Genomic DNA, 12,997 nt, shown 5'->3' on the forward strand with positions numbered 1-12,997 from the left:
CTCTGTTCTGTCCCACTTTGGGGAAATGTATCTCATAAAATGCTAAGACAGCTGAAATCTCAGGGCATTGCACAAATGGTAAAACAGTGTCTTTTTTTTTGTTTTTATTGCCTTATTTTTACTGCATCTACTGTTTCAGTGAACATGGTTACATTATAGTGTTCCTTTATTTAAATTCTGCTTGACTAGGAGGAGGTCCAGGGCATAGTGACTGAGGAATCTGGAATGGGAAAGGAGACCATCTTGGTATAGGGAAGGGGGGCAGCCCAATGGGCTATTAATATATATGGGCAGCAAACAGTCATGGAACTAAGCTTCCCCAGTGCAGATGCTGTTTAAAACTCCGGGGGATATTTCCAAGCTAGCAGGCCCAGAGAGGCTCCTAGATCACATCTGCCCACAATGGCAGCATCTAGCAGGCATCCACAACAAAAAATTATTCAACCCTTCTATACAGTTAGTTAATATAGCACCAGATTTACTCGCAGAAGTCCCTTCCCCAGGTCTATCAGACTGGACGTCCACCTGGCTTTCAGGAGCTGCATGTTCATTTGACTCTGCCTCAGACTTTTGTGTGAGGAAGAGATCTTGGCTTTCAGAGGAGCTTCCTTCCTTCTCCTACTTGGAGTCCTGATCAACATTGGACAGTGCCAAAAGGGATGACAGTGCAGACACATGACAAATGAGATTTGGTGGTGGCCTCACAGCAAAAATCTGATCAAGATGCAATAACAGTAGAAAATGCACAGGTAAACAGACAGATCAGGCCTGGCATCATGCAGTACAGTATGAGATAACAGTGGGATGACTGCCAAGTCAATGTGAAATAGATGCATCCACACAAATCTTATTTTTCACTAACTCATTCCTTAGTTAACTTAATCCACCTTCAAAATGGATTATCCTCTTAGTAAAAAACTGGACATTTAAATAGAAGAATTGTATCATGTGGACAATAGGCATTTTAACTAAAAAACCATAAGTTAGTGTGACACATCCTTCCTCCTCCTAAACACTAAATTACATGCCTTAATTTTGATAAATGGCCTGGTAGAGACAAGTCAGCTAAAGGTGTGAAGTCACTGCACATAATGTACATTTAATCCCTGTGGATGCTTTCATTCAGGACTAAAGCGGTCTACATTTCCTGTAACTTAGTCCTCCTAAGGTTACATTGCTCTTGAATTAAAACATCTACCTGGAGACGGAGGTAAACATACTAAGTTACACACAATGACTGCATGGCCTTACTTGATTCACCTTTCCTGATTGTCCCCCATGCAGACCACTCCTTAGAGGTATTGTTAGCACTAGATGTAGAACTGACAAAAATCGCAACTACTTCCATTGACATATATTTCCCAATATCACTCATGGGATTGGTACTAGTGGGAGAGCCATCACACGCATTGATGGATTTGATTGCACCAATTACAAAAGGACAGCAAAAGAAAAATGGAGTATGGATCACACATATATAATGCTAGAGATTCCCTTTCTAATTTATTATTTATTTATAAAACAGTTCCTTCAGAGTTCTGATTGGGTTCTAAAGGTTCCAAACCAGGCTGTTACAACTAGACACTGAGAAGCAGAGGGCCTAATTTTCAGAAGTGCACTAGTCATAGAATTGGAGGACTGGAAGGGACCTCAAGAGGTCTTCTAGTCCAGTCCCCTGCACTCAAGGCAGGACTAAGTATTATCTAGACCATCCCTGACAGGTGGTTGTCTAGCCTACTCTTAAAAATCTCCAATGACAGAGATTCTACAGCCTCCTTAGGGAATTTATTCCAGTGCTTAACTACTGTGACAGTTAAGAAGCTTTTCTAATGTCCGACCTAAACCGTCTTTGCTGCAATTTAAGCCCGTTGCTTCTTGTCTTATTTTCAGAGGTTAATGAGAACAATTTTCCTCCCTCTTCATTGTAACAGCCTTTTATATACATGTGTTCCCACTCAGTCTTCTCTTCTGCAGACTGAAAACATTGGTTTTGTTTAGTTCCCTCATGGGTCATGTTTTCTAGAATTTTAATAATTTTTGTTCTTCTCTGGACTTTCTCCAGTTTGTCCACATGTTTCCTGAAATGTGGTCCCCAGAATGGGACACAGTATTTCAGTTGATGCCTAATCAGTGCAGAGTAGAGCAGAAGAATTACTTCTTGTGTCTTGCTTACAACACACCTGCTAATACATGTTTGCTTTTTTGTGTGTGTGTGCAACAGTGTTACACTGTTGACTGGATTTAGCTTGTGTTCCACTATGACCCCTATATCTCTTTTCACAGTATTCTTTCCTAGGCCGTCGTTTCCCATTTGGTATGTGTGCAACTGAATGTTGCTTCCTAAATGGAATACTTTGCATTTGTCCTTATTGTATTTCATCCTATTTACTTCAGACCATTTCTCCAGTTTGTCCAGATCATTTTTAATTTAATCCTGTTCTCCAAAGCACTTGCCACCCGTCCTAGCTTGATATTGTCTGAAAACTTTATGCCGTTATCTAAATCATTGTACTCTATGCTATTATCTAAATCATTGATGAAAATATTAAACAGAACCAGATCCAGAATTGATCCCTGAGGGCCCCCATTTAATATGCCCTTCCAGCTTGACTGTGAACCACTGATAACTACTCTCTGGGAATGGTTTTCCAATCAATTATGCACCCACCTTATAGTAGCTCCGTCTAGGTTGTACTTCCCTAGTTTGTTTATGAGAAAGTCATGCAAGACAGTATCAGAAGCATTACTAAATTCAAGATATACCACATAACAAGACTACCCTGTCCTTGGCCTTCCTCTTGCTTTTAATATATTTGTAGAATGTTTTCGTCTCTAGCTAATTTAATCTCATTTTGTGCCTTGGCCTTTCTAATTTTTTCTCTACATACTTGTTTGTTTATATTCATCCTTTGTAATTTGACCTAATTTCCACTTTTTGTAGGACTCTTTTTTGTTTCAGATTATTGAAGATCTCTTGGTTAAGCCAGGGTGTGTGTGTGTGTCGTTATACTTCCTATCTTTTCTATGCATTGAAATAGTTTGCTCTTGTGCCCTTAAGAATGTCTCTTGGAAAAAATGCCAACTCTCTTGAAATATTTTTTCTCTTAGCCTTGCTTCCCATAGGATCTTACCTACCAACTCCCTGAGTTTGCTAAAGTCTGCCTTTTTGAAATCCATTATCTTTATTGTGCTGATTTCCCTCCTACCATTTCTTAGAATCTTGAACTCTTATCATTTCATGATCACTTTCACCGAAGCTGCCTTCCTCTTTTATATTCTTAACTAGTTCCTTCCTATTTTGCAAAATAAAATCTAGAGCAGCCTCTCCCCTAGTAGTTTTTTCCACCTTCCAAAATAAAAAATTGTCTCCAGTGCATTCCAGGAACTTGTTGGATAATCTTTGCCCTGCTGTGTTCTTTTCCCAGCAGATGTCTGGATAGTTGAAGTCCCCCATAACCACCAAGACCTGTGCTTTGGATGATTTTGTTAGTTGTTTTTTAAAAAAAAGCCTCATCCATCTCTTGTTCCTGATTAGATGGTCTGTAGTAGACCCCTATCATGACATCACCCTTGTTTTTTTACCTCTTTTATCATCGCCTAGAAACTTTCCACAAGTCTCTCCTATTCCATCTCAATGTCAGTCCAAGGTATATATTTGATATATCTACAACTTCTGTTGCTTTTAGTTTGAAGTATGGGTTAGAAATAAGAATGGCCATACTGGGTTAGCTCAATAGTTCACTTAGCCCTGCATCCTTTCTCTGATGATGGCCACTGCCAAATGCTTCAGAGGGAGCGAACAGACCAGGGCAATTGTTGAATGATCCATCCCTGGTCATCCAATCCCAGCTTCTGCCAATCAGGTTGACTGACTGCCAGAAGCTGGGACTGGATGACCAGGGATGGTCTGCAGCTCAAGTTAGGGCCAGGTTGCTCATTTCAATGTGTGAAATTTAAGCATCTACAAAGTGTGAGGGGGTTGAGTTATATTTGCATCAGGAACTCTAAGGCTTTCCTGACTATTGTGCCTTTCAAAACTCAACTACAATATTGCATTACTTTTTTTTTTATTCATGATCGTTTCCTAATATATTATTTGAATAATTCTTTCTTCCTCTATTTGTTGACATCAGGCATAAAGACTTCATGCAGGAAAACAGAGTAGAATTTATAATTATTTTTCAACTATAGCACAAAATACCTTAATAGTTCAAATATGCTAGTTGTCTTACAGAAAAGCACTGTTGTTTATTTTTAGCTTCAAATCTAAAATGGGAACTATGCATTTGGCCAAACCAACAGAGTCCGATTCAAGGTCATACATATATGCTGAATGTTTGTTTCTTTTCTTGAAACAGAAATCCAAGATATGCACATTTAAAGTCTTAACAAGGGTGTTCTCATACGCTGAATTTTTAGAGTTACTAGATTTAATTTGGCACAGTTCCTTACTCAAGATAAAACCCTTCTCAATTTCAATTTCTCAATTTAATCCCTTTTTAGTATGCTAAATAGTTCTTCATCCCATTTTCACACTCCATCCCCTGTTTTTACACTCACACACTCTGTAGACTTATCTCCATCTTCTACTATGGCCATTGTTGTCATTCAGATTCAGAGCTCTAACTATGCATAGTTCAACTTCTTTATAGTTTACTTTTCAACCTCCTGGCCATTCTAGGTATCTTTTCTGAGCTTCCTTGCTGAGGTCCCTCACATTTGTCAATTAAATGAAGTGTTCAGAACTAAACAAAATATTCCAGGTGTTATATGCAGAAGGATTGTTACCTATCTCCCATGGTGTCATTTGCACACAGCTGAAAACTGAAGAGTATTTGGATTTTTCTGATTAGAGGCATTAGCTTGCTGTTAACAGATATTTCTTTAAATTCCTTTGGATTACTTCTCCCTTTTCACTGGTGTCTGAAACTCCTATGAATGCAATGAATAAGATCAGACCTAACAGATCCATGTAGTTTTACACAGGACACTGTTATTTATAATAGTTATTTAGGGATCCTCCAGACAGTTTACAATCCACATAACATTGTCCTTAATCAACATGCAAGTATCAATAGAAATATCTATAAATGACTGGACACTATTAAATGAATATCAGACAATAGGTGTTATATTCAGATTGTAAGTAAGCTTTTGATTTAATGTCTCTCAAAGTTGTAATCAGATTCAAATTTGCTTGGACAGGAACAAATTAGCTAAAATCATTCTGTTCAAGGAGTAGTTGATTGATTTAAGATACTAGTTATGACAGCATTCATCAGTTCACATGTTGTGAGTGGGTTTTATTTTGATGCAGCACACAAAGGGGCATCAACAGCATAGCAAGTGTATCTCTGGATCTGTTTTTGCTGCCTCAAGTTGGGTCTTTGCACAGTTCCTGTTTGCACGTTCATTATAGTCACTGCTGTCCAGGAAATAAGTAACCACTGAAGTAATATGAGTGCTACAGGTGGGATTTATATTAATTTTTTATTTTGTCCTGCATGCCACTTTATTTGAACTTTCTTCCAGTTTTGTTATGTGACCCGTCACTTACATTTTAACTAACAACTGGATAGGTTTTGGTTTTTAAAGAAGCAACCTGAGTACAATGAAACTAATTCTCCTGAAAGTATCCTAGTGAGAATTACAGGGCTCTGCTAAAATCTGACCAGACATGTTATGAAAGAACCAATTAAAAGAAGGACATTAGTTATGTCATTAATCATGAAAAAGAAAAAAAAGCAGAGAATGTACAGGTATCAAGGTAGCTTGGTTTTATTTAATTCAGTTTTTACAGAAAAAGACTGAAAGACTAGTACTAGGAATTACTCAGAGACTAGTATTAAAGGCAGAATCTTAGTGCACCAAGGCAAAGCCAAAAGAGGAAATGCATTTACAAAGAGGTCATATCATTGAGAGCGTGGTCAAGCTCCTCACTGATAGCTTTGTACTTCAGCTTCTGAGCATACAGCTCATCTACAGGTCCAAGGGCCCAAGGCAAGATGTTCAACAAGAAATGTAGTAACAGTCCACAGCAAGAGATGCATGGTAGAGAATATGGAGAACAGTTGGAATGCAGCAAGTGAGGATAAACGGTGGAAAATAAAAATGAGAAGAAAACATTAAAATATAAGGCAGAAGCTATACACATGTAATAACTGCCAAAATGTCAGGAGTTTCAATTTCTTATTAAAAAAAAAAAAAATTTCAGTAGAGTTTTAGAAAAGATTTAGAAGTCAGATCTTCCTACTGGTCACAACTGAGTCAGATAACAAACCTTAAAATAAATTCTATTCCTATAAATAAAATGGCCCCTTGATTAGGTACAGTTGGTATACAGGGATGCAAATAGTTGGCAAAAAGTAGCTTTTAGTTTTCATCACTTCTTTTTTGAAGGAGAAGGGGTGAGTAGAACTTTGGCAACTAAATGTCATGTCATCATTCCCCATTTTCTGGACAGCTCAACTGTTTTTTTTGGTGCTGCTTCTAACCTGCATGACTTTAGCTTTAATTTTTGCCCATTGCCAGATGTGACATATATTAAGCGTATCAGAGCCGATGAACAACGGTGAAGTAATCAGGAAATTTGAGCAATCTGCCTTTCAGACAGGGTTATCTGTTACGTTCTCTCCTGCCTTCAGGGGACTTTTAAATGTAAATATAGAATTAAACTGAGAACTTTGGTTCTCATTCTGTTCTCACTTATGAAATTGTCTTTATCATCCACACAGAATTACCAAGCAAGGATTTTATTTCTTCACTGGGAGTTTTGTAATTAGTTCGACTGACTAATGGTAGGAAAATGTGTTGTTCAAATGAACTGATAGAAATGGGCAATCAGATATATTGATGAAGACGCACCAGGTAATCACCAAAGCTACTGACTAGCTATAGATAGGCAAGTACTATGAGTAAATGATTATTAGTTAAATTACCCTGTTCAGAAATGAGATTCCATACATATACGTATTTTCACTAAGGCTGTCGATTAATCGCAGTTAAGTCACATGATTAACTCAAAAATGAATTGCAGTTAATCACAGTTTAAATCGCACTGTTAAACAATAGAATACCAGTTGAAATTTGTTAAATATTTTTGAATGTATTTTTCTACATTTTCAAATATATTGATTTCAATTACAACACAGAATACAAAGTGTATAGTTCTCACGTTATATACTTTTTATTACAAATATTTGCACTGTAAAAATGATAAACAAAAGAAATAGTACTTTTCAATTCACCTCATACAAGTACTATAGTGCAATCTCTTTATCATGAAATTTAAATTATAAATGTAGATTTTTTTTTTATGTAACTCAAAACAATGTAAAACTTTAGAACCTACAAGTCCACTCATTCCTACTTCTCGTTCAGCCCAATTGCGAAGATAGATAAGGTTGTTTACATTTACAGTAGATAATGCTGCCCGCTTCTTATTTATAATGTCACCTGAAAGTGAGAACAGACATTCACATGGCACTTCTGTAGCCAGGATTGCAAGGTATTTACATGCCAGATCTGCTAAACATTCGTATGCCCCTTCATGCTTTGGCCAACATTCAGAGGACTTGCTTCCATGCTGATGAAACTTGTTAAAAAAATAATGCATTAATTAAATTTGTTACAGTTCTCCCCAAAGGAGTTCAGTATGTCTCCTGCTCTGTTTTACCCACATTCTGCCATATATTTCATATTCTAGCAGTCTCAGATGATGACTCAGCATGTTGTTCATTTTAAGAACACTTTCACTGCAAATTTGACAAAACACAAAGAAGGTACCAGTGTGAGATTTCTAAAGATAGCTACAACACTCAACCCAAGATTTAAGAATCTGAAGTGCCTTCCAAAATCTAATCGGGATGGGGTGTTGAGCATGCTTTCAGAAGTCTTAAAAGAGCAACACTCTGATGCAGAAACTACAGAACCCGAACCACCAAAAAAGAAAATCAACCTTCTGCTGCTGGCATCTGACTCAGATGATGAAAATGAACGTGCGTTGATCTGCACTGCTTTGGATTATTATCAAGCAGAAGCCATTATCAGTATGGATGCATGTCCTCTGGAATGGTGGTTGAAGATGAAGGGACACGTGAATCTTTAGCGCATCTGGCACGTAAATATCTTGTGATGCTGGCTACAACAGTGCCATGAGAATGCATGTTCTCACTTTCAGGTGACATTGTAAACAAGAAGTGGGCAATATTATCTCCTGCAAATGTAAACAAACTTGTTTGTCTGAGCGATTGGCTAAACAAGAAGTAGGACTGAGTGGACTTGTATGTGCTAAAGTTTTACATTGTTTTATCTTTGAATGCAGTTATTTTTGTACATAATTCTACATTTGTAAGTTCAACTTTCATTATAAGAAGATTGCACTACAGTACTTGTATTAAGTGAATTGAAAAATACTATTTTTGATTTTTACAGTGTGAATTTTTTATAATAAAAAAATATAAAATGAGCACTGTTCACTTTATATTCTGTGTTGTAATTGAAATCCATATATTTGAAAATGTGGAAAACATCAATAATATTTATATAAATAGTATTCTATTATTGTTTAACAGCGTGTTTAATCGTGATTATTTTTAATCGCTTGACCGCACTAATTTTCACCTATAGTCATGGTTTCTGCTGCTTACATTGCTTTGCTATTACTTGTTGCATGTGATCTCTGGGAAGGAGTGGTGGCTATTCCATTCAGAAGAGATGCTAGCACAGCTTCTGGGATTGATACCCTGTCCTTTTTATTGGAATACAATCTCAATCATCCTGAAGTTTTGGATCTAGTTTTCTTTTGGACCCAACCATCTGTCTGCAGACTAGTGTGTGGCCCGCACACCTCCAGATTAACTATCACTATTTATCTGTAGAGAGCTAAGTTTTGAAGAATGTAGGTCCATCAATGACTAATAGCCAGGATGGTGTCCCTAGCCTCTGGGGTGCGTAGCATTGGCCACTGTCGGAAAACAGGATTGTGGGAAAGATGGACCTTTGGTCTGACACAGTATGGCCGTTCTTATGCTCTTATGTTCTTCAAGCAATTTACAGGAACAAAGCACATTAATGAACAATGTGTCTACATGTATGAATCTCATATGCATAGCTTTCAGTTTATAAGGGACAACTTATTTGGAACTCTTCCGAGAAAACTGATTTAGTCTAATGATAGTCCAACTGACTGGCTTAATCAGGACAAAATGAACATAAATTCAGCTACATAGAGGCAAGGGACACATTCACCCGATGCCAAGGGATTAAATGGTGTTTAATAACACTCTATTATATATTCTATACTTAAGTTCAGTAGAGCATTCTGTCCTATTAAGAATTCAGATATATTTTAAGTGTTAATTTCTTAATCAAGAGAATAGGCCATCCACAGATTCAGAGGATTCTATAGTACTACCAAATAGATGAATTTTTAGGGGAAAATACTGAGGGGGAAAAAAGTAAATATTATAGCATAACTGTGTTTAATGGTCTAGTTACAGGTAATTATAGTAATATAAAGATTTTCCCCATAATCTACAGAGAATACATAGTGCTAGAATTTATTGTTTCTCAGTTTGAAATTGATGGGACTTGTAAAAACAGTGTAAATTTCAAAAGTAATTTCATACCTTCCAGATCATCAATAGTCTTTTCCAGTTTAGCAACTGTTCTTTCTGCAAACTCAGCACGTGTTTCAGCCTGGAAAAAGATTATGCAGAAAAAAATCTTAGATACTGGATGAGAAACAATCTCTGCTGAAATGCAAATTCATTGGGATGGATTGTCTCACCTCCTTGAGTTTGTCAGAGAGAAGCTTGATTTCTTCTTCATATTTATCCTCTTTTTCAGAGTACTGTGAAAACAGGGTGAACAATCTATTAAGAAATTGGTAGGAAAACTAAACATCAGACAGTTTAACTTTTTTGTTAGGCTACTGTTAAGGAGCCATTGACTAATAACAGGTGGTAGCCTCCTGTTGTTCTAAAATGCTTTTCCTTAACTATCATCTCATTTCCCAGATGCAACCATGTTGCTGTATTTTCTGAGGTTTCTTGTTTGCCCACTGTCTGAATAAAATTCTGAATGCCTTGTCTTTTGCTTAGGGGATATATTCTTTGCCTTGGACTATGGCTCCACTTACATATAATAAAAAGTGGAGAGTGTGTGTGTGTGCGCGCACACACACACACACACACACACACTCCTCAAGAAACTCATGTCCTTGAAGTAATTCAAACTATCTCATCCCCCTGGAACAGGCTATTCTTCACTGACTGACTTATTTTCAAACCCCTCATCAAAAGTCAGTTATTTGGACTAAAATTCTATCTTTAGTCTCTACTCAGTGTCTGCGCCCATTCTGGTACCCAGATACTTGAATTAAATTGTCAGACGACACAAGAAGCATATGTAAAGTTGGTTACCATCCCCCAGTTTTGTTGTTCTTGTAAAACAGCCTACCAGCTGTATTGCCTTTGCTTTTCCTCTATACTTCATCCACCATGGCTCATCATTTGACAAGTTATGTCTGAACTACTCTTGTGAGCTCCTCAGGGCAGGGATCATGTGAATTTCTGTACAGTTACATGTATACCTATCCAGCTATATATAATACAACTTCTAAAAGGTTCAGTAATGAGTGAGATATATTCCTAGCCCATTAATCTTCTCTGCTAGAAGAACTTTGTAAGTGATGCCAGCAAACAGATTCAAAAGTAAAAAGTGTGGGTAATTTGGAGTTAAGACAGTATTAGCACAACAATGCCCTGTACTCCATGTGACTTCCCTGAAAGTGTTTCATTCCCCAAAACTCAAGTATTGGATAACCCAGAAATACAAAGTTCACTCCAAAACCCTCTTACTAGGGTGTTAACTATTAATAAATACACCCATACACCAAAATACATCAGCCTCCCTCCCCAAAAGTCCCCGCTCCCAACTACAAATAGTAGAAAAATGGGCAATGCACAGGAGAAATTGGAGAGGGTCCAGAGAAGAGCAACAAGAATGATTAAAGGTCTTGAGAACATGACCTATGAAGGAAGGCTGAAACAATTGGGTTTGTTTAGTTTGGAAAAGAGAAGACTGAGAGGGGACATGATAGCAGTTTTCAGGTATCTAAAAGGGTGTCATCAGGAGGAGGGAGAAAACTTGTTCACCTTAGCCTCCAATGATAGAACAAGAAGCAATGGGCTTAAACTGCAGCAAGGGAGATTTAGGTTGGACATTCCTAACTGTCAGGGTAGTTAAACACTGGAATAGATTGCCTAGGGAAGTTGTGGAATCTCCATCTCTGGAGATATTTAAGAGTAGGTTAGATAAATGTCTATTAGGGATGGTCTAGACAGTATTTGGTCCTGCCATGAGGGCAGGGGACTGGACTCGATGACCTCTCGAGGTCTCTTCCAGTCCTTGAGTCTATGAGTAAGATTACACTTCCCATACAATACCGTGCTTCATTCCCTCTTCAGTTGCTTGACCCCTGCTCCCCCAGCCATACAACTTTGTGAAATCATTCAGTATCAGTTAACATAGCCTCACAGTATTACGTAAATTGGTATGTCTTGTAACATACCATGGGTCTAATATGTTGATAGCACAAGGGACTAATTCCACACAATTGGATCTCCAGTCAGATTGTCCTAGGACCCCTACCAGAGACAAATGTATTGGTTTTCTACAGAAGACTTTTTGGCATCAAATTCACCTTACACACCAATTCCTCCAATAATTCCTCAGTTAATACAAAAAGCATGACATGTTTTCAGATTCCTCTATTTTTTGTGATTGCTGTAAACTTGTATCACCAACTCTTCATTCTCCTTGCCGAACCTTAAACATTCTGTGTTCTTAATCAGGAAGAACCAACCTTCTCAGACTGAGCCTCCAGGGACTTTAGGTTGTTAGTGACATTTTTTAGTTCTTCTTCAAGGTCGCTGCATTTTCTACACAAAGACAAAGGTGATCAGATAAGTTCTTCATATATTATGCTGTTTGGTTTTCAAATGGGCTAAATGAGTAAAATGTGAGCCAACTTGTTAGATACACATGGCATTTACAGTTTCCCAAAATATACTATGCAGACTGTATTTAATAGATTTTTGTAGCAAAATATAGCTTTTTAGGAATTCAGGCAGAACAAATAAGCCTTTCGTGAATCTTAGAGCTCCATGCTGTCCTCTGTGAACAGGTATCTTCTGTTAATTGTACCAGGAATTTAATTAGAACATAAGAATGGCAATACTGGGTCAGCTCAATGGTCTGTCTAGCCCAAGTGTGGGTAAACTTTTGACTCAGGCGCCACATCTGGGTGGGGAAATTGTATGCAGGGCCATGAATGTAGGGCTAGGGCAGGGGGTTGAGGTGTGGGAGGGAGTGTAGGCTGTGGGAGGGGGTGCAGTGTGCAGGAAGGGGCTCAGGGCAAGGGGTTGGCATGCATGAGGCATGCGGGGTGCAATGGGGGCTCAGGGCAGGGGGAGGGATAGCTCAGTGGTTTGAGCATTGGCCTGCTAAACCCAGGGTTGTGAGTTCAATCCTTCAGGGGGCCACTTCGGGATCTGGGGCAAAAATCAGCACTTGGTCCTGCTAGTGAAGGCAGGGGGCTGGACTCAATGACCTTTCAAGGGCCCTTCCAGTTCTAGGAGATAGGTATATCTCCATTAAAAAAAAAAAAAGTCTTTCCATCTCTAGTCTGATATTTCAAAATGATTTATATATGTGCAGAACCATTGAACAGCCACTCACAGTTCTGACACCTCAGCACGTTCCTCGGCTCTCTCTAGTTCACCCTCCAAAATGACCAGTTTACGCGCAACCTGCAGAGAGAGGAGAATTATTTTTTCCCTATTTGTTTTCCACAAAGGTCCACGTCTCTGCAGGTTTCTTCTCAGATAAAGGCTAGAAGCAAGACCCAGTCTGGAGATATGCAACATATAGACAACACATTACAGAGATTTGGCCCATGCTCTCTTGACACCCTATAATCAGCTGCTAGGGA

At 38.2% G+C, this 12,997-nt stretch overlaps 1 protein-coding gene across 3 annotated transcripts in view; it reads right to left on the bottom strand.

Moving 5' to 3' along the window:
• The window catches only part of TPM4 (tropomyosin 4), a 35,087-nt gene that overhangs the window by 1,091 nt on the left and 20,999 nt on the right, over positions 1-12,997 (bottom strand). For 2 of the 3 annotated variants that reach the window (XR_007771385.1, XM_050934023.1), the window contains exons 5-8: positions 12,745-12,815; positions 11,870-11,945; positions 9,791-9,853; positions 9,630-9,699 (exon numbers count right to left, since the gene is read on the bottom strand). Coding sequence is in view for 2 of the 3 variants with exons in the window: in XM_050934023.1 (XP_050789980.1) it covers positions 9,630-9,699; positions 9,791-9,853; positions 11,870-11,945; positions 12,745-12,815 (280 nt within the window). In the remaining variant the exon portion in view is untranslated. Of the gene's footprint in view, positions 1-5,896; positions 5,980-9,629; positions 9,700-9,790; positions 9,854-11,869; positions 11,946-12,744; positions 12,816-12,997 lie in introns of those variants that run through there. The other variant, XM_050934022.1, reaches the window with a different exon arrangement.

Source organism: Gopherus flavomarginatus, chromosome 24, assembly GCF_025201925.1.
Source record: "Gopherus flavomarginatus isolate rGopFla2 chromosome 24, rGopFla2.mat.asm, whole genome shotgun sequence".
NCBI classification, from domain to species: domain Eukaryota; kingdom Metazoa; phylum Chordata; order Testudines; family Testudinidae; genus Gopherus; species Gopherus flavomarginatus.